General features: G+C 39.7%; 1 protein-coding gene across 1 annotated transcript; it reads left to right on the plus strand.

Annotated features, from left to right (window-relative positions):
* The first annotated feature begins 7,939 nt into the window (after positions 1 to 7,939).
* On the plus strand, positions 7,940 to 21,710 carry LOC125903378 (glycine amidinotransferase, mitochondrial-like). Its single transcript, XM_049600278.1, has 9 exons — positions 7,940 to 8,033; positions 10,148 to 10,357; positions 10,516 to 10,711; positions 15,968 to 16,158; positions 16,446 to 16,583; positions 17,851 to 18,015; positions 20,235 to 20,298; positions 21,311 to 21,427; positions 21,561 to 21,710. The coding sequence occupies exons 1-9, from the start codon at positions 7,965 to 7,967 to the stop codon at positions 21,671 to 21,673; spliced, it is 1,263 nt and encodes a 420-aa protein (XP_049456235.1). The 5' UTR covers positions 7,940 to 7,964; the 3' UTR covers positions 21,674 to 21,710.
* The last annotated feature ends 902 nt before the right edge of the window (positions 21,711 to 22,612 follow it).

The following is a 22,612-nucleotide window of genomic DNA, read 5'->3' on the forward strand; positions in this document are numbered from 1 at the left end:
ACATGCTAATGCCGTGGCTAAAATGAAATCCTCATGTGGGATGCTTTTTGGTGTGTTGGCGAAATTAAGTCCTCTTGTTAGTACACTATGTTCTGCCTGTGTTAACTCGTGTTTGGACATATTGTATATCTGATTGACAGATCAGCTGATAAAGATGTGTCACAACCACCACTAAGTGACACTTCTGAGGAAGGCGGAAGTTTCCGCCGAAACATGTCAAGGCATGTAATATCCTAACATGTCTGAGATTAAAGAACAACTAAAGTCATTATTAAAGTTATTCATAATTAGGGCAGGCCACTTTAAGTGACAGGCTGTCTGCACATAGAGTCCAGCTGCAGCAGGACTTCTATTTTTGCCGGACGCCGGAGCACAACGCAGCAATTCAGCACAGAGCAGATCGTGCGGGGCAGGAAGTCGTGCACAGAAACAAAATAAAACATCCGGGTTTTTTTTTTTCAAAATAAAATACACTGTTCACGGTGGATCATATTTCCCTGCACTACACCTTGAAAACTAGGCTACATAATGGGCAGAGGCAGGCCTGAAGTCAACAGGTCAGAGGTTTTCAGACGTCATTTCACCCCGTGAACACCATGGACAAGGAGATATTAATCATGGCAGTGCACCGAGATGTCTTCCGGCGGAGCTGCACCGCTCCGCACAGCAAACGCAGCTGGTGGGTGTTGACCATAGACTGTATAAAATAATGGACGTAGTCACCGTGACATCATCCATCCGTTTCTGAAGAGTGGATTTGAAACTCAAAATACTCCGCTCTGGACGTCGCCATCTTGGCAGTGCCTGACTCCGCCCAACTCCCGGACAATCAAAAATGGGCAAAGAGGTGGGCCAAAGAAAGCCTGGCTGCCTAAACACGCCCACCTCGCTCGGCGCTGCTAAGTTAGCTAAGGCTAAGAAGCTACGAGGCTAAGAAGCTATGCTACTTTGGCTAGCCCTGTGGTGTTGGCTGCTCCCTTGGTGGCAGCTCCCTCACGAAACTTGAGGTAAGTTGAGTTTAGCTGAAACTAATGTTATACAACGAACTTTGAAACAATTATTCAGCTGTTGTCTTAAAAAAACGCTTCAACTTTTTTTTTAAATATATAACGCTAATAATTTATTACACTCATTTTACTTTCATATACACAGCGTGGATCATTGGTGACAGCTATGTCCGGCGTGGTGTCCAGAGAGCTGCAGAGACCTTGGGAAGCACCCTCAGCATGCCGGGCGTCCGTGTCTGCTGGTTTGGCTGGGGTGGACTGCAGTGGAGAAGCCTTTTCTCCTTCTTTTCCCACTCCCTGCGAGGAAGAGCAGCACCAGATGTCCTCATCATCCACTGTGGCGGCAATGGCATGGGCAAGGTCAGCACTGTCAAGAAGCTGGTCAGCATGATGAAGGAGCTGGACCTGCACCAGCTTCACCTCCAGCATCCTGGCATTAAGATATTTTCTTCATTGGCCCAAAGGTGCAGGTGGGAGGCTGGTGGCAATCCAGCAAAGATTGATAAGGCCAGGAAATGTGTGTTACGGCTACATTTGTTCATAGTTTAAATGGTGCCATAATTGAGCACCCTCACATCAGACACATTCATCTCACACCTAGGGGAAATTATATGTTTTTAAGTAAATTAGTTAATTGTCTTAAAGACCACCTCCAAACGCAGTGAACTGCTTACAGTTGGCAGTGTTACTGCTTTTGAATTTGGCCTTTAGGACACATTTTGTTAGGCCTGATCATAGCCCAGGCTGTCATGGCTAATGTTGAGTTTTTGATATTCATCTATAACTTGTTTAAAATTTCAATAAATTCTATTTACATTTGCACTCCTTTTGTCTTTGTTACTGACTGAATGTTGTATTTCACAATCAAATCTGTGTCAATTGAAAGGACAAACAAATCATATACTACAGACAAAACATTAAGCATTAATGTTTAACATTGTCACTGACAAAAAATTAAGCTGTCCATTTCTGTGTGGGCCTGATTATTTTAACTTTGTACTTGAAGATAACTAAGCATCTTACACCCAGCAGCAGAGCCTGAGAAGATTTTGGAGAGTGACCTTTGTTTGCTGCTCTGTTAGAAGTCTAGTTTTAACATAGAAGAATGTGACTGGATAAAAGGGCTCAAAGTGAAAAACAAAGAAGTAGCTGGACACAATAGTTTTGAAGCCCCCAAGGAGGTATCACTTGTTCGCTATGTTGCCAACTCTGAGAGGGTCTTCCTCAGGCAAAGGTACTGTGACGTTTTTATAGTGAGGCAAGCAGAAAGATAATCAGCCAATTATGTGTTGCTGGTTTTTTTAGCCTCACTATATAAGTCTCAATACCGAGCAATACCCACAGAACCTTCTCATATGTCACAACGTCACAAATAAATAATACCTCCTACAGGACTTAAAACTATTCAGTGTGCACATATTTCCTTGTTTTTCACAAAAGGAGAGACTTTCTCAGTGAATTTTCTTCATTTGTCTTAAAGAAATGTCCAAACAAAACCAGCACATAACATCAGCTTTTCATTTTTATTTTTTTTTTTTACATTCTGCTAAAATAAATGCAAACTTGGGTAAATGTTAAGACATAAATGAAAACATTAAGATGCCATTAATAACTATTGTATTTTGTTAAAGGTTTAAATCACCACTATATTTCCAATCATCACAGAAAACTGATGAAAGACAGCTTTCAAAAAAATTGCTTTTACTCTAAAGTAAATTTTGTCTGTTCCACTTTATATCACAAAAATTCGAACCATTTCACAAACAGTTTAACAAAATTAAGTCAAAGCTTGCATTCATGAAAACATCCATTTTAAAATGTTACAAAAAGTACACATGAAATAAATGAAAAGTAATTATGAACAGTAATTATAAAACCTATGGATTAGGACCCAGTGTCATAATTTGCAAAATCTTAATTTCTTGTTAAACAACCTCTTTACTGTGGAGTAAATATCACATTGGTCGAGGCGTTGTAACTTTCCACAAGTGTCCTACATGAGAGAAAGATAATAGGTTAAAAACACAGGTAGAAAACATTGACTACAGCCTGTCTTGGTTAAAAGCCCACTCACCACCAAAATGATCTTATTGCTGAGTAAGTGGCTGTCATTCATAAAATAGTTTTGTGTTTAAGTTCTGTAGATATTCAACTTTATATTTGAATGTGATTTTAAATTTAACTGTACTATCAAGACAAGTGGAGTATGAATGTACAGTATGCAATTCATCCACATTAAAATAATTGTTGCTATCAAAAGGAAACTGAACTGTTCTCAAAGCTCACTGCCACTGTGGAATCATGCTATGTTTGGCTGTCTCATTATGAGAATATTTTTTCCATTGGTTCTTCACAGACTGTGTGTGGGGAAAAAGGTAGTAATTCTCACTTTGATAAAGGGTCTTTGCATAAAAGGCACTAAAATGTTAGAGTTGGTAAATACATGTCATGTTCCTTGATTAATAAAATCTTCATTTGGCCTTTTGCATCAGGGGAACACTAAACTACACTGGTGTGTCAGTAATTTCACCTTATCAGGAATAGTATGGAGCAAGCTGTGCCCTAATCGAGTACTTAGTAATGTATGACAATTAGTAATTTATGTAATGCATTTAAATGTATTATGGACAATAATTCATCATTTCAAACTAATAAGTTTCTTGACCCTTTGTGAGGTACTGTATGGAAAAAAAGGTGTCTTTATCCTGGAGTTAGTGCTGAAGTGATGACTCTCAAAGTGTTCACTGCACAGATGGGAAGTCTTGTTTGGAGTCCAGTTCTGTCTCCTCGTGTTGAGTGTCCACTGGTCCAGTCTGTCTGGGTCACCTAGAGGAAAACTTTACACAGACAAATAGATATTAAAAGTAATATATGTGTTAGGTTACCTACTTAACAGACTCCATTACATGCAAACAATACAACTTAACTTACTTCAATGTTTAACAGATCATAATCAATTTATTTTAGCAAAACAAAAAGGTGGTGGCCATCACAGTCCTCATATTCTGTCTGTGCATTATCTATTGTTGTGTAAACACAGGCCTATATCATACACTAATCTTCTTAATATTTTATATGTGACAGTCAAATGTCACATTAGTTTTTTTTCAATTACGTTACACACCTTATTGTAATTTCACACAGTTCGCCACTTTTTAATTTAAATACACAAGTATAGCCTTAATGTTACGTTAACGTTACACTGTTCATATGACAACGTTAACATTGCATCACGTTAGCTAACTAACGTGATGGACCTTTATTTTCAAACCTCACACAGCCTCAGCCTTTTGTTCAAAATATTCTCCCCCTAAATGCCTAAATCCTAACACTTATCTGTCAGGCTCTGACTTCGATGCATTCCCGGACTGGCGTCTTGCTCGAAGGCTAACCGTTAGCTGGCTAGTTAGCTAGTTAACGAGCTAAGCTTGTGTTGTATCGTGTTGTCTGTGGCTCTGTAACTTGATGTGGATGTTGCTGCTGTGATACAGGTCGCATTTGAAAATGAGACCTCCGGTATCAACGTGATTTTACATGTATTAAATAAAGACTTAATAATATAATAATCAGCTGACAAGCTAGGTGGTGACCTAGTGACCGCAGACACCGATACCCGCTAATTAGTGCTAACATATAAACATAAATAAAATAATACTAGAATTTCAGAATTTCACTTACCGAAAAACCTGGAGCACAGACTTCTTGGACGGTCTGTTGGTATAATTAGTCGAACAGCAAGCCATATTACTCCAATATCTGCCTGAAAAATTATCCGAAAGGCGCAAACACGGCTGAGAGGACAGGTTCAATGCCTTGAACATGGGCACGAATTGGCTGAGATGACGCCGAGCAGACGGCCGAGTCGAGGCTCAGCTCTGCAGCAGAGCCAGCGGCTAGTTAGCATGCTAGTTAGCCACCCGTGATGGTGCGACCTGTCAGTCAAAGTGACCACGCCCTTAATTATGCGCAATTTCAAACCTTAATAACATTTAAACGGAAGAGTTAGAAAAAAATTCCCCCCCCCCCCTCAGAGTTGTCATGAAAGGGGAACTTAACTATAGAGCCCAAAACCATTTTTTGTACCAGGCTGTAAATATGTTTATTTCTGCTCGAAAGTTGGGCATTTTAATATGGGGGTCTATGGGAATTGACTCACTTCCGGAGCCAGCCTCAAGTGGACAGTCAGTGAACTGCAGTTTTTGGCACTTCCGCATTGGTCTATGGTCTCTCCCGGAGGTTGGGGCTTGGTATTGACGGACGGCGGAGCATGCTGCAGATAACCAGCGCTGCCGTTCCGCAACGGACACGCATCCAGTGGAAATCCAGCGTAAGATCTATTAAGACTAGTACTGAGACAAGTCCTGGTAATTCTTACCAGAGCTGTCTCTCTGCTATATGATCTTGACTGAAAATTCTCAAATAAATTATTGTCATGGAGAAAGTCACGCAGCTGATTTGCAAATACATTCTCATGGATCTTTGAAAGAAAGGAAAGATTAGATATAGGTCTATAGTTGGCTAACATCTTTGGACTGAGGGTAGGCTTTTTAGAGGAGGTTTAATTACAGCTACCTTAAAGGACATGTCTAATAAAGAAGTGTTAACTAAGGGTAAAACTGCTTTAACCCTTAGATGCATCAGTGGGTCAAAAATGACCTGGCAAAGCTGTTTTTGTTTGTTTTGTTTTTTTGCTGTATTGTCGTAATGAGCTGTTACTATTTCATATTCCAGGTGTTCTTCAAAAAAACGTATCTTTAAAGTATTTGTAGTTTATATATTACTACACTAAGCTTCCATAAGTGGCTCAAAAAAGACCCGTTTTAGAATCAGTGTGTTTGTATGCCATTTTTGGTTTACACAAGAATGCATTCATTTTATTTTATTTTTTACTTTGTAACATTTGGAACATCTTTCTGAGATTATCGAAAAACAACAAAATTACACAGCCATAGAAAAATGTCACCATTCATTTATGTGTGTGGTGTGTGTGTGTGTGTGTATGTGTGTGTGCGCTTGTGTGTGTGTGTGTGTGTGTGTGTGTGTGTGTGTGTGTGTGTGAGTCACGTAAAAGAGAGTTCACATGCACATCCGGACCAAAACTGGGCAGGTGCTGAGCCGAAAAAAGCACATGAAACGAAAATCAAACAGCTTTCGTTTCATGTGTGTGCGTGAGTGAAATACCTGTTTCTGGCTGTTATCATTGCACACAGGTACATTGCATTTCCCACACCTATTGTTGACTTTGTGCTATTTGTTACTTAATCAGATCTGACATCTCTTTCTCTTTTGCTGATCTCACTATTGTGGGGACTCTACAACAGAACAAGTCAGACATTCCTCCTCTGATAAAGGTTTCCAAGTCCAGGGAGGTTCACAGCACAGAATTTGGATTTAGTGGCAGCCTTACCATGATCAGCTATGTGAGAAAGAAAGGAATGGCTGTTCTCTTCAATGCACCATCATAGAGTGGTGGATGAAAATACTGGAAAGACAAGAATGGAAGTGATTTTATTCTACAACAAGACCAAAGGAGTGGCCACATGGTTGGCACCTACACCTGCAAGCACCAAACACAAAGCTGGCCCATGGTGTTGTGGTAAAACATGCTTGACATCACCACCCTACACCTTTTTCATGGCTCAGCACCCTAAATTCAAGAGTGGTTTTACCAGTGCACGACGTCCCTTCCTCAATGAAGTCTCAAAGGAGCTTGTCACACCACATATGAGGAGTTGTCTAGAAGGCTGACCCAACTGCAAACCCCAATCACTGAGGCAGTGGGAAGATGTAGGGTGACAAAAGCCACAACCCAGCCACAGGAAATCATCAGACAGGGCCAGGCAAAGAGAAACAGGTGTTGGATCTGCCCAAGAAACAAAGATTGCAAAGTCAACAATACGTGTGGGAAATGCAATGTATCTGCTGCGTGCATAGATCACACCCAGAAACAGGTAATATGTCACAACTGCATACAGTAAACTGGCCTATATTACAGCAGTACAGTCAGAATTTACAACCCCTTCAAAAATCTAAAATTAAAGGAAACAGAAGCTAATAAAATGTGTCATTTAAAAGGTGCAAAAGGTGATAGTCTTTTCTTTGACAATGGACCTCTGATGCGTAGGTACTGGAATGATTCTTGTTCATGCAATTAAAAACAGTAACTGCCTAATCTTGAGGCAACATTTATGTGCTAAGTTAAGTGTAATGCACTTTGTCCTATGGAGAAAGTGTACAGTATGTACATTTGTACACAGTGTCATTTGGTTATTATATTTAGAATGTCAAAACTGCAGCTACAGGTGACAGAGTTCAGAGAGAAAAACTAATAAACTAATCAACTGTTACCGAAAGAGTTTGTAGAAAGGCATTACATGGTTTCAAATATTTTAGTTGAGCAGGTCCCCTGTATGATTGTCATAATCTTCCTTATCTCATAATGTAATATTTCACCCCAGGCTTTATTACATTTCACTCCTTGTGTTGGAGACCAGACCATACATTTTAAGCCTGTGTAACAGAGATTATAGCTACACTATTAAATAGTAGACACACCAAACTGTTTGTATCATATTTTTTAATGTATACTGGCTTAAAAGGGTGTCAGGATACAGACAGAAATGTCAAAAGTGTTACAACCAGCCCTGGTCTATCCTGATTATAGTTTTACATTACAAACGTCTACGTGTCCCAATGGAGCCGACAAAGCATAATGAATCCAGCTGTGTGTACAGAGGCAGGTTTAGGCAGATGACATCACTAGACGTTACACAGTTTCAAGGTAAAACAACCAGAACTGTCAAGAGGCGGTTCTGAATGACAGCTGCCTCAGAGGCACGTAGATCCGCTGATATTAAGTTGGCTGTGAGTGGAGATGTCTTCATTCATGTGCAAACTAAATGGTGGATCCTGCGCTGCCGTTTGATTTCACTGACACGCTCATTATCACACTGGACAATGCTACGGGTCGGCCGTCTGAGAGGAGGAAACAGGGGGGCCGACGTTGGCCGTCTGTTCGGAGCCATGGTTGGTGTTTCAGGGGTTTTAATGCCTTCTGCTTTTAGAAAAAGGAAAGGAAAAAATGGGGTAAAAAGGCACATTAGCGAATAATAGAAAAGAAAATGTAGCCTACGACATTTTCTTCTTTAGCTAAACTGCTTTCACTTAAGATTAGTTCAGTGTTTATAGATTCTTCTCTTTTTGTCTTATTACATAATATAATTTGGAAAAAAAGAGACTTCAGTACAAGACTATACCGTTTGATTCATGTGAGTTGCCAGCCGGAAGATTTAACACTAATTACACTTAATATCAGACAATAAATTTTTTTTTTTTTTTTTTTTTTTTTTTTTAACAATTAGGCCTAATACAAATATGTTATTAGGCAACGCTGTATTTTTTCGGTGAGGCATAGAAAAAATTACAGGCATTGGGTTGTCCATCCATCCGTCCTTTTCTTTGAACGTCACATCCAAGGGCGTCGGTTTGCATATGGACGGTAGGATCATGTAACCACCAATATTTTGGGAGGACAGAACTGTTCCTACCAATATTTAAGCAAACTTGTTTGCATAATCCTCATTCTGACAGTTCTGTGCATGAAAATAGCTGACGGGACAAATTGCCTCTTGCACTGATTCTTTAGGGGGGGCAGTGCATTTAATTTTTCAATGGGGGGTGATTCTTTATTATGCTGGATCAGAGGATCACCTGATCGCTGATCACACAGCTGATCGATCGATTAGAGACGAGGCTGAAGTTGGCTTCGATTCACCACCTTAAATGTCGCATAACGCCTGTAGATGGTGGTATTCAGTCATTTTCAAGCTAATTCATGAACTGAAAAATTGAACAAATACGGGGAAGATGAAATGAGAATGATCAGTAGAGTGCAACTGTCCAAAATTTTGAGCATTTTAACTGTAGCATATTTTTCTTATTGTCCTTACTCATGGTAAACTGCTTTTCAGTCTTGCTATTTCTGCCTATTTGCTGTGGTCTTGATTGCTCTGTATTAAAAAGTCTTATGAAACTAACACTCCAGTATGACAGGAGATGTCAAAGGGTATCATAATCCTGAGTTTTATTCATTTTATTGCAGTATTTTATGTTAATTGAGATCATTAAAGAAATGATCTCAATTAAGAAATGGTCCAGATCACAAACCACTATACCTAGACTAGTCAAATCTGGACTAAATTAACATGGAGACTCCAGAGACTCATTCATTTGTGAAACCTTTATTCTAGTTGTGAAAATGCAAAAAAGGGTGATTTCACTGCTTTTTCCCATCCAGACCACAATAGACCAGGTCCAGATCACAAACCACTATAGATAGACTGGTCAAACCACAATCAGGAGCATTAACATTGAGATCATTAAGAATATTAATACTGGAGTATTAGTTTCTAGACTTTATAATAGGATAGAGACCACAGCAAATAGGCAAAAATAGCAAAACTGAAAAGCAGTTTACCATGAGTAAGGACAATAAGAAAAATATGCTACAAACAGTACACTCTACTGATCATTCTCATTTCATCTTCCCCGTATTTGTTCCATTTTCAGTTTATGAATTAGCTTGAATATGACTGAATTTGATGTAATGATGACATTTTGTATCCAAAAGGTCAAAGGTCAACTTCAGTATGACATCCTAATGTTCTCCAAAAATACCTGTGTGGCCATTCTTCACTGCCAAAACTTATATCTAAGGAACAGAAGGAGAGACATTTGGTCAGATACTGAATAGGTGACACAAATCTTGGGTGTCCACCTTGAAACTGTGCTGATTGTATAGATCTTCTGTGCTGCCGGTTAAAAATGTGTGTGAACCACTCTGTTTTAGAGGCTTCTTAGCAGCAACATCCATATTTAAAGAATTGTCAGCTTTCCTGTCTACATATGAGTCTGGACAGACATAGATGTAAACTGTAACTGTAACTTGACTGGATTGCGGAGGTATACAACCACAAGGCAGTAATTCCAGTTTAATTTAAAATGGTCTATTGAATCTAAAGAATTGCTATGTTTTGTACAAATGCCCTTCTCAGTAGGTTTTCTTGTCATGTCATAAATGCCATTTCTGTGCTGCAGAACCTTTAAAAAAAAAGTAGTGATCTATTTTCTTCCCTCCGCAGCTCAGCCAGGCAGTGAATGAATGGCTGCAGAGGGCATTCCAGAGCACTTCCAGTGCAGTAGCTCCACAGCCACACTGTGCAACTGATGGTACTGAGCCTGCGCAGCAGGAATGTCCAGTCTGCAGCTACAATGACTGGGATCCTCTTGAGGAGGTGCTCGTGGGTCGCGTTGAAAACGCCCATGTGCCTCCCTTCACTGTTGAAGTGAAAGTAAGTTATCATGTCAAAATGACTTCTGTAAACCAGATGGGCCACTACTGTGTAGATTTTCTACCAAAAAGCAGCATCATAACTGTAAAATTATGCCTAGATTGACTTGTGAGACATTGAGATAACCCCATGTTGTCATATTGTGAACCTCTCAACAGGCTACCACATATGAAAAGAACTGGCCCTTCTTCCAGAAGTATGGAGGCAAGCCTTTTCCTGCGGACCACTTGAAAAAAGCTGTTTCTGAGATTGAGGAAATGTGCAATATTCTGCGTCACGAGGGCATCACTGTAAGACGGCCAGAGCCCATTGACTGGTCCATGGAATACACAACTCCAGACTTCAAATCATCAGGTAAAGAAATGGACAAAGCAGAAGTATCACTAACCAATAAGACCTTTACATTGACCTTTACATATACTTCTAATCCAGCACATTTCAGAGTAAAGTATTGTAGGCTACTTTTTTCTCCATTAGGTTTACAATAATCTCCCAGCTTTACAGTAGTTACCATGTACTTTCAGATTTGTATTGTGCATAGGCTACAAAATGATCCATTACATAATAACATATGATGCATTTTTACTGATTAAATGAGTTAATATATATATATATATATATATATAGATAGATAGATATAGATATAGATATAGATATAGATATGATATAGATTTGAAGTTTTTTCTCTTTATTTTTACCTAATTCACTTTAATCGAAATTCAGCTATTTAAAGTTTGAAAAAAATGGCTAAATGTTAAAAATACAGCCTTGTCTGTTTATCACTAGAGTTTTCTCTGTTAAGCTCAAGATTATTTCAATCAGGAGAGGCAAAAGAATTAAGTGCTATGAGAAATAAGTTGTAGTAGTAGTAGTAGTAGTAGTAATGAGAAAGGCATGGAAATAGTTGAGGTAAAGTCATATATTAGTGGAGGATCATGGATAAACACGGCGCATCCATTGGATTGTTTCAAAAGCTTGCCACACTGCAATCTATAGGAAATTCAGAAGTGTGTCACTGTTTTTAAGAATATGCTGTATTAATTATCATCTTTATCTCCAAATGTTTTTATTCAAATGCAACCAAAATTTACTCAGACATTCTTTGGATACTAGATATCATGTTTCAACTGGTGTTCAGATTGGTTTAACAGTTAGTCTATAGTGATATTCATTCTATACGCACAGCATATTCTATTTCATCTCAATTTTGACCAAATGTCACCAAGATATTTGACAATATACCTGAAATCAGCAGAATGATGTGAGTTTTTTCCCCAGAATTTTATCACCAGCGCTTCAACTGTTATTGATATCTCACTGCGTTTTGAAAATAATGACCAATGAACTTTAGAGGGGGCGTGGCTCAGCACATAACTCCACAACCTTTGTGCCAATCATCACAAAACCTGCAAGCAATGTCTTGACAGGTACCAGGAAAATATCCTGAAAGTTTTATTTAAATTGACCACTGGGGGGCACCACACATAAAAAAAAACTAAGCATGGGAAATTGATTGTCCTATCATTACAAAACTTGCAGGGTATGTTCAATAATAATGATGAAAAATGTGTTTTAAATTATTTCAAAATCAGTTCATAGGGGGCAACACCAGTTCCAACCAAGTGCAGTGGCCTTTTACAAAATGTTGCCATAAATCAATGAGGGTTTGTTCACATCACCAAACTCTGTAGACTTTTTAAACTAAGCCATTAAAGGTCCCCAAAATGTTTCTGCTGTTGACCAACAGGAAGCAACAGTGTTTATGGACATATCTACCGTGACGTCATTCATTGGTGTGTGGTCTCCCATTTTAAAGTCTTGAGCTGTCGCCTTCTTTTCTTTCCTGCCATGAGGTTTAAGTACATAAAGTACATTTGTGCACAGTAATGAGCAGGGAAATGTCTATCTAGCTTACATGTGATGTTTCTTAAGATCTATACTATGTGCACCTAACAGCTGCTACACTTACACATTCACTTTCTACATGTATCATTTATTTATAACAGGAAGCAACAAAGAAAACAATGCCCCATTGTGCACCCTTTAGTGGTCTTTACAATAAATAACCTTTTAAAATAATAATGCTGTTCTCTGAATACATTAAATCATAAACCAATCATCTATCTTCAAAACTACAATGTAGGCCTATGTTCAATTACATCAATCAGGCTGACAGTATTCTGCTATCTTCTCCTCATTTTGTCTCTGCTCTTCTAATGTTATTTTTCACTCCTTCCCTTTGCTCTCCACATTTTCTTCCCCTCCTCTTTTTTTTTTAAATAGTCATGCAGTAATTATCATAATTAACCTTGAAATAAGTGATAAAGTTGGGTGTATTAACTGTGGTGGAAGTTGAAGACAGAGGGGCAGGGCTTAACTCAAACAACTGTCAAGTAAACCACACACTTTCAATTGAGAATTGGTGCCATGGGACACATTTTTGAAAATTAAATGTAAAATTATTAAAAGAAATAAGGGGGTGGGGGACATCAAAAATGCCACTTACCCAGTCAGAGGCTAAAGAGAAAGGGGTTTGTGCACCACCTGGGTTCTGTGCATGTGCCTGTGTGGGCTGTGTGTAGCTTTTGGAGCCTCAAGTGGCCAGTAGAGGAACTGCACTACAGATTTTTGGCACTTACATTTCGGCTTGTGTGGTAAAACCAAACTGCTCTGATTTGGAAATTGTCAAATTCAGCTGTTTTGTCAATGATATTGGCAGTAGACATCTGACACCAAAAGCCACCGATACAATCACAGCGGTATGATACGCTGCTGGCTTATCACTATGTAAAGTGGCCGAACCTTTCTCAGTGTTATGGTACACCGAACAGTGCCTGCCGCAGCAGTGACATTCGCAGACAACACCATAAGTTCATAAGGCAGCCAGACGGCACCAGTTGCACTAGTATGAGCCGCTGTTGGACGGTGCTGCTCACAGTAAACTGCACCATGGACACTTTAGGGACACCATGGACACTTTATAGACACCACTATAAGCATTGTTGTCCCCCATGTTCTTGTTTATTTGCACATTCAATATTCACTTTGCACTAAATATGTTCACTTTAATCCATTGCTTACTTTTTATCCACTGCTCATTATTATTATTATTATTATTATTATTATTATTATTATTATTATTATTATTATTATTTATTGCTGTTTCTTGTATTTTTTGTACTTTTTTCTGCATGCCTAGTTTTTTAAGTTTTTAAATACGTAAATCTTTAATTTGACTCTTTCCCCTTGACTGCTGTAACGCTGGAATTTCTCAATTGTGGGATCAATAAAAGTGTATCTTATTAGGGGCCGGGCAGCCTAAGCTGCCAGGACCCTATTGTTATCCTCCTGCATCTTCTTCTTCTTCTTCTTCTTCTTCTTCTTCTTCTTCTTCTTCTTCCGAGGAAATGCTACTTCCTATGCACGAAAAATCACCAAACTTTGCACAAAGGTCCAGTCCCATGCCAGATTGCCTCAGCTGCAAAAACAGGCCAATAGTCCTGATGGTGGCGCTACAGCAAGCCTCTAAAGTTCAAAATTTTGAAAATTCACAACAAATCAACCATATGTGCTACAGATTTGCAACTTTCACCAAAATGTAGCCCCAATACTGAAGAAACTTTTGTACGTTCAAACCTATTGCAAATTATGAAGTCCATCACTCTGTTTTTTTCAAAAACTGTAAAACCTATTAAACCTATCTCCTCCCACAATTTTTGCTCAATTGACACCAAACTTGCTACAGAGCATCTTCAGACTGTCCTACACAAACGATCCACACAGATTTTTGATTTATAAAAAATTGAGCCTACAGTGCATCAAAATGTTTGACTGAAAACGATATTGTAAACATATACTTGCAAATTCTTGCTAAATACATTTTCAATGTTCATTAAAAAAATGACAAAATTTTGGAGTCATGGTAGATGATGTTTGGAAAATATCAGAATTTTATTTCAAAAACTGAATTTTTACAGCATTTTGAATTTCGCTATAATGTGAACAATTGGAGTCAATGCAAAAATGGCATTTTTAAACATCAGTTTTTCACTTATGGAGCCAATAAATCATTGTTAAAAACAAACTACCAACATCTCCATGCTGTCTAGATGCAATTTGTGTATTTTTGGATTTTGAATTTTTGACAGCCGTTTGAAATCTGCCTTTACACACCAACAGCTGCTGTCTTGCACACAGGTGACTGGCTTAGTCAATTTGTGAAGCTACATGTGACATTTCTGTTTGCCAATTAGCTCAGTGAGATAGAGGATGGTTCTTGGTGTTCAACATATGTGCTACAACTTTGGAACTTTCACTTTGAAATTTGCTTTTCCATGGCATGGATGGCAACTGTCTGGCACCCTGATGCTTGGCTTAGTCAATTTGTGAAGCCACACATGAGCTGTCACTTGCCAATTGGCTCAGTGAGATAGAAGGTGGACCTCAGTCTCAGAAGTTGTGAGTTCAAGCCTCAGCTAAGGCAGAACGGACGTTCTAATGTGAAAGTCCTATGTTCAGGCATCATGCTATGTGGATTAGAGACTACTAAGGTTAAAATAATTATGATCCAGGCAGTTTTGCGGAGAGACAAATACTCTTTATCAACACTTTTCCCTATTATCCCTTGTCTCTTTTCCCTGTTTATTTGGCTTAGCTATCAGTCAATATGCAGAGTCCACCCAATAGCTACTTTTACATTATAAAAAAATGTTTTCATCTTTGTCACCATGGATAATGTTTAGCTTTAAGCTAGATCAGGCCAGTTTGTTCATAATTGCTAGCAGTTAATGTTATTCTTACTTTCTTGTTCTTGAGTTTTTTCTTTCCTTTGTATATTATGAGTCTGATCACTTCAGCCGCTCATCCACAATTTGAAGTGCATGCCATAATTATATGATGTAACTTCTATGTTGTGATATGCTTTGTTTTAGTGTGTGTGTGTGTTGCTCAGAATTGCCAAATTTTGCCTAAAATTGCCCAGCCCCGACCATTGCTGCGCAGCAGCTCTAATCTTATCTTAATGATGCAATATAAGGAGCTGGAAAGTCCCAATAGAGCAGCTGGGAGGGGTGGTGGATGGGTCAAACAGACCTCGGACTTTCACTTGCAATGCCGGTGTTTGCTTCCTGTATGAATGTGGAGTTAGGTTTTCCAAAACCTAACCACATGCTTTTGTTGGTTGCGGCATCCTGGAACGTCAACAACAGAAGCAGGGGGATACCTAGTGTATAATATATAGACATGAAAGGCCACAGGCAAAGCAGCGATATGTGATGACTTGGGATAAGACGCATTAATTAAGCTGAAACCTAAGTGAGTGGGTGGGTGAATTCTGTTTGCCAATGCTGCCATGAGGTCATAAACCAGTATCCAGGATTGAAGTTTGCCGGTGAGGCAAAGGGCAGCTGAGAGAGTAATAAAATAGGTACTCATTAGTTTTAAAATAATTACAGTTTAGGTTCTTTGTAAGATCAGAATTGTTACCTCCTTATCCCGCAACATCACATCTTGTTCCACAGTACCTACATAGTTTTCTATGTACTGTACTGGTACACTGTTAGCACAAAAGACTAAACAGTAAATTTGGAGTAATAATGCTGTCTGTTGTAGGAATGTATGGTGCCATGCCCAGAGACATCCTTTTGGTTGTGGGAAATGAGATTATCGAGGCTCCTATGGCCTGGAGGGCTCGCTTCTTTGAGTACCGAGCTTACAGACCTTTGATCAAGGAGTACTTCAGAAATGGAGCTAAATGGACCACTGCTCCTAAACCCACTATGGCTGATGAGCTGTATGATCAGGTGAGGCCCTATCTTGTGAGATTAGGACAACACATGTTAAATGTTTTAAGTGTGAACTGTGTAAGACTAATGTTTTTAAAGGGTTGGGATAATGTCCACATTTCCATCTATTCCTAATAATTCACCTTCTTGTTTCGCATTTAAGAACGTAACTTCAACACAAGTTGAACCTTCATCATATCACCACTGAACTATTTGCTATGCGCTGTTTATTGCCCTGGATGTGGCAAGACTGTATTGTTAATTGATCAATAGAGTGTAAATTATTATTGTGTGGTGTCTGTCAGGACTACCCCATCCGCTCAGTGGAGGAGAAACAGAAGCTAGCTGCGGAGGGGAAGTTTGTGACTACAGAACACGAGCCCTGCTTTGATGCTGCCGACTTCATGCGAGCTGGGAGGGATATTTTTGTCCAGAGGAGTCAGGTATGAGGGCTGTTAAACTTGTGAGTCTGTCTGCTGTATGATATGAAGGGTGACTTTTGTAAGGCACCCAAGGTACAAATTCTGAGGTCTGTAGTCTGAAGTTAAACATCTATTGCAATATGCAGAATGGAAGATTAGATAACAATTTTACTACTGCTAAAGTTTAGATGACTCATCTCACGTAGCAAGACCAATCACCACAGTACTGTATGTGTCAGCACTAGAGAAAGGTCTGGCAGCACTATTGTAAGTGACGTGGGTGTGAGAGAAGGAATTAAACCATCCAACATGTTCTGGGATTTCCTTATAACTTTAGTGAAGTCCTCCCTCTTTATTTTCACCCCTCAAAACGACCAGCTACCTGAACAGCACCGACTAGTTTAAATGACTGATACAAGAGCATCTTAACATTACTAAATATGTGTCAACAAAGTGGGTAAAATAAATTCAACAGTATAAACCTGAGTTTGCACTATTATGTTTAGATCACATTTGCTCTTACATTATCATTCTGCTATAGAGGAAAAAATGCCCTGGATTGTTAATTTCTCTAAACCAGTCACAGTCATCCTGGACGGCACTAGGCCCAGAATGCAGCCACCGTGCCGTGCAAAATAGTGTCGGGGGTCAACACACACAGAGACAATGCTAACTGTTAGCATTACACAGCTAATGTTACCAAATGGTTATTAGGGGTTCAATGACAGTTGAACCATTTTGGTATTGGTGTGAGTTTGTTGGGACCATTTAATGGCTTTAAGTGTTAGCACTGCTGCTGTGTTAGCTTGTGCTAAACAGACAAACACAGCAGGAAGATAATAGCTCCGTTGACAGCAAAAACAGAAAGTTTGCTGATGTGGCAGTGAGTCAGGATAGTCTGGAAACAGACCCCCAGAGCAGAGAGGAACGAACTCCGGTACTGTTTGACTGGAGACGTTTCAAAAGAGGTGGCAAATCAACTCTGAAAGCAGAGCAAAATCTGGCATGAGAATCCAGTGAGATGGAGTCTGCGCTCCTCCGAGGTGTGTTCACAGACAGTGAAAGGCCAGTAGAATGCCTGACAAAATTGCCGGCCAATGGCAGGCTCATAGTCACGGTCTACATCCGGTAACATGACATACAGAGGTCTCTTGAGTGCTTGTGAGCACCAATTTACCATTTATTCTCTTAGAAATTCATACAGGTAGATAAACGCTCAAGACTATGCATCTAGTTATACACCATGGGTAACTTCCTTAAACCTACTTTGTTTGTTCGTTTTTTTCAGGTTACAAATTACATGGGTATTGAGTGGATGCGCCGCCATCTGGCTCCAGACTACAAGATCCACATCCTTTCATTTGATGACCCTAACCCCATGCATATTGATGTCAGTTTTAACATCATCGGACCAGGACTGGTGCTGTCAAACCCTGATCGCCCGTGTCACCAGGTACTGTGGGTAGGGGTGGGGGGAAAAATCGATTATTAAATGCATTGCGACGTGGATGTGGATGATTCGGCATTGATTCACATGATGTTGGTGGAACCAAAGCGGCGGAACTCAACTGTGAAGTCAGTGTAGCACCTGGACAGTCTATAGCGCAGACAAGCTAAAGTTAACTTGTTCTGATTCATCTTCACAAAAGACAGCGATTGCAAGCTTGTTTTAATTTAATGTCTAAATAATTACATTTGCGAGGCGAACATGAAGTATACTGTGAATACTTACTTAGACTACGCCATCACCCAGAGGCTAACATTAACGAGAGGAGCAGCGCTCAGCTTGTATACTGGCTGACCAACCAAATTAAAACACCTCTGTGATGAAGAAAATGACTCTCTGCTCAGTTTGTTTTACCTTAAATACCCTGTGCCTGACCTGCCCAGTGTCTTGGCTTGACACAGTGACTGCAGCGGAGCCCTCCACTTCCCCCTCCTGTTATTCTTATACACACAGGAGACTGTAAGGTGTTTTCAAATTAATTAATTCAGTCATCAGTGCAGTAACTTGGACCATATTTTATCAAATTATTACAGTTACAATATTATAATATTACAGTAGGCTGTACAAACACTGGACCAGGGATGGATTGGCCAAGGGGAGTACCGGGAGAATTGGGCTGGTAGTCAGGTTTTTTTTTCTTTTCTTTTCTTTTCTTTTCTTTTTTTTAAAATTTATTTTGGTTTTTGGCTGATCGGCCCACAGAGCAGAGAGATGATTGGCCCACTGGTTTGTCTCTGATCTGAACACTGGCCAAGTATGGCCCACCCCCATCCTACTAGCCCCCAACCCCCGAAACAATGTCTTGCGTGAGAGAGGAGATAACGAGCGACGAAGAAAAGTGAGAAGGAAGCTACATGCACAAATGGAGCCGACTAATAAAAAGCGCAAAGCCGGGGGCAGAGAAGGTGAGAGATAAAAAGATTAAATTTCTACAGGCAAAGGCCACCAAGTGTATGAAAATTGTAAATTGAAAAAAGATTACTAAAATTACTATTATTATTCAGAAATTGAAAAAACACATTTGTTTGCGGGGACCGGGGCTAGCAGTGGTGGTGCACCGAGGCAGAGGGACAGGATGGCAGGGAACAGGACGAGGTTCACAGTGTAGGAGAGGGAGGCACGCCAGGTGATGGAGGTGAAGATGGTAAGCAGCACTACAGGTAGTGTATGTCTAGCTATTTGAACTTGACACAGGACACTTGACACTTGGATGCATGCAATTAACATTAGGTGGTGCTCCCAGTCCCAAGGACAATGAAGCTGAGGGACAGACTAACTTCAGTCATGATGAGGAGGATGACACCAGAAATATGATAGGTGCAATGTGAGGGCATAGCCTACTATGCATTACATTTTAGCCAGAGGAAAACCTTTTTAGTAGTACTAAGTGGGATTTTTTGTTGTAGTAATAAGTTGACTAAAAGTTGACTATAGAGCCTATTGCCCAATTTAAACCTCCTTAGTTCATGGCTGTGAGCCATGGAGATATAAATTGGGCTTATGTAATACAAGAGCAGGGCAGGGCAGGGCTGGGCACACAATTACTGATGTCTTTGTATAATAATTAGTCAGTGCATTTGTGTAGTGTGTACAAGCATAGCTATAGAGGATCATAGTTAGAAATGTGTGGGCCAGTACGCCTGAATGTCCCGGGCTGAATTTGTGTCCCAGTCCGCCCCTGCACTGGACCCTACGCAGCGGCCGTGTGTATATCCCATGTATATGCGTATCCCACAATGGATGAGCGTGAGCATTGGCAGATGGATACAATCCGACTGGCACTCCCTGATTCAAAAGTGAGGGTATGGAGGTTGGTTGAAGGGGAAAAGGACCTGGACAAATTTATTTGTTTATTTAATTATGGATCGCCAAAAATACAGTCTGCTACATTTTAAAAAAAAGAGAAAAATAAATCATGTGTTGAAATCAAACATTGTGATGCATTGCGATGCACTGATAATTTTGTTATCGAATCATTACCCTCTGAATTGTAATCAAATTGAATCATGAGGTGCCTGGAGTTTCCCACTCCTCACTGTGGGGCACCAAAAAGCTACTTTCATATCTCACAATATCCTGTGTTGCACTCTTGTGGACTGATACTTTGACTTGATAAATATCAAAGTGCCCCATGATCATGACTGATCTTTTTCCTTCAACCTCAGATTGACATGTTCAAGAAGGCTGGCTGGACTATTGTGAAACCTCCACCACCTCTGATGCCTGATGGTGGGTTCCAAAACTTATCTCGTCTTACAAACAGTTGTGCTCACAAATTTACATACTCCTGGCAGAATTTGTGAAAGTGTATATTTTTTGATAATATGGCTGATCATGCAGCCCACTAACAACATGCCAAACAGCACCTAAACCACACCAAAACAAAGTAATTTGGAGTGATGAGACCAAAACTGAACTTTTTGTTCACAATTATATGCTATGTTTGGTGAGGAGTCAACAAGGCCTATGACAAAAAGTAGACCATCCCTACTGTGAAGCATGGAGGTGGATCTCTGATGTTTTGGGGGATTTTTACCTACAGGGGCACAGAGAGTATGTCAAAGTTAATGTTAGAGTAAATGCAACATGTTATCAGAAAATAATGGAGAGCAATTTGCATTCATAAGTCTGGAAGCTGTGCTTGAGATGCACTCTTGGACTTTCCAGCATGTCAGTGATCAAAACACAAGGCCAAGCTGACCATTCAGTGGCTACAGCAGAAAAAGCTGAAGGTTCTAGAGTGGCCATCACAGTCCCCTGACCTCCGTACTATTAAGTCACGTTGGGGAGACCCCAAACCTAAATTTCATGCAAGACAACCTAAGAATTAACGGGACCTGAAGGCTTTTTGCTGAGAAGAATGGGGAGCTTTACACCTGAGAAAATAAAGGGCCTCATCCACAACTGTCACAAAAGACTGCAAGCTGCCATTGATGCTACAGGGGTCAACATGCAGTATTAAGAGCTAAGGGTATGCAAAATTTTGAATGGGGACTATCTGATTATTTTCTTTATTGCTGTTTTGTTTAATGATTGTGCTTCTCTGTGATGCCTTATAGTTGAATTTAAAACTCATCAAGTATAAAGGAAATGTGTTTTGCCTGGTCACTCATGTTTTCTTTAAAGAATAGTCCACATATAACAAATTTTGCCAGGGTATGTAAACTTATGAGCACAACTGTAAGCAAAACATTTTGCATTTTTACTGGAAAAAAGACCCTCCCTCTTCCTTTCTATGTAGACGACTCAATGTGGATGGCTACCAACTGGTTGTCCATGAACATCCTGATGCTGGATGAGAAGCGAGTTATGGTTGAAGCCAATGAAAGCCCCATTCACAAAATGTTTGAAAGCCTTGGTGAGTCTGTACTGTATATTCAAATCATCTTATTTTTGCATCATCTAAGATTAATTTCAGCTGATATTTTGATCTTCCAAGTGATCTGTGGGGAAATACTAGTACTTGAAGTATGAATGTGTGTATGTTGCAGGTATCAAGACCATAAAGGTGAATATTCGCCATGCCAACTCCCTTGGTGGTGGCTTCCACTGCTGGACAACTGATATCCGCCGCCGTGGTACCCTACAATCCTACTTCCACTAGACTTCCCAGAAACAGGCAGTGTTTATTGAGCTTTGAAGATTAAACCCTCAGTCCCAAATCTTAATTCCATTTCTAATTATTGATTCTTTATTGGCAGTTGATGGTGTATCCACGTACATAATCATAAATCTGATGGTAGCAAATTTCTTTAAAAAAGTATTTGTAATTTGTGTTTAGGTTTCACCTGCTGCAACTCAAAGTCAAAGCATCCATCTATCATCTGTAACCACTTATCCTATTCAGGGTTGCAGAGGGGCTGGAGCCTATCCCAGCTGACACTGGACAAGAAGCAGGGTACACCAGACTATCACAGAGCTGCAAAGACAGACCACTATTCACACTCGCATCCACACCTATGGGCAATTAAGAATCACCAATTCACTTAACCTAACTACTTTTTTTTTTCTTGAAAAGGAACAAAACAACCATAGTTTCAGGATGAGGTCGCCCCACCAATTGTACATTGGACATACAAGGATAAAGATTTGCAACAAAAGATTTATCTAACAAGTTTCAAAATTTTGTTGGGTTACAAACATTAGACAGGGTTTCCACGATCATGGGAAACCTGGAAAAGTCATCGAATTGCATAATCACATTTTCAAGGCCTGGAAAGGCCATAGAATTTTGTTATCTTTTACAGCAATCTTCCATGAGAAACCTTCCACATAATGGATACTTATTTTCTGTAGTCTGATGACATAATGTACTTGTAATATGCATCATTGTGTGAAATTTACCATCAAGTACATTTCATCATTTTCATTTTAGTTTGAAACTGATATGTCTGAGAAACGTCAGGGAAGAGGTGTTATAAAATATATTATGGGTCCTTGAAAAGTCATGGAAAAGTTTTGAAATTTTTCTCATGAAAATGTGTGGGAACCCTGATTAGATGGGACACCATGACAAAATGCTTCATTGGGACACCTCTCATCT

This window comes from Epinephelus fuscoguttatus, linkage group LG2, assembly GCF_011397635.1.
Source record: "Epinephelus fuscoguttatus linkage group LG2, E.fuscoguttatus.final_Chr_v1".
Taxonomy (NCBI): Eukaryota; Metazoa; Chordata; class Actinopteri; order Perciformes; family Serranidae; genus Epinephelus; species Epinephelus fuscoguttatus.

Excerpts from the sequence above, each read along its gene's own strand:
- LOC125903378 (XM_049600278.1), top strand. The coding sequence starts at position 7,965 with ATGCTACGGGTCGGCCGTCTGAGAGGAGGAAACAGGGGGGCCGACGTT. Across the intron at positions 16,159-16,445 it reads CTGATGAGCTGTATGATCAG|GACTACCCCATCCGCTCAGT; the intron begins GTGAGGCCCTAT and ends GGTGTCTGTCAG. Across the intron at positions 20,299-21,310 it reads ACCACCTCTGATGCCTGATG|ACGACTCAATGTGGATGGCT; the intron begins GTGGGTTCCAAA and ends CTTTCTATGTAG.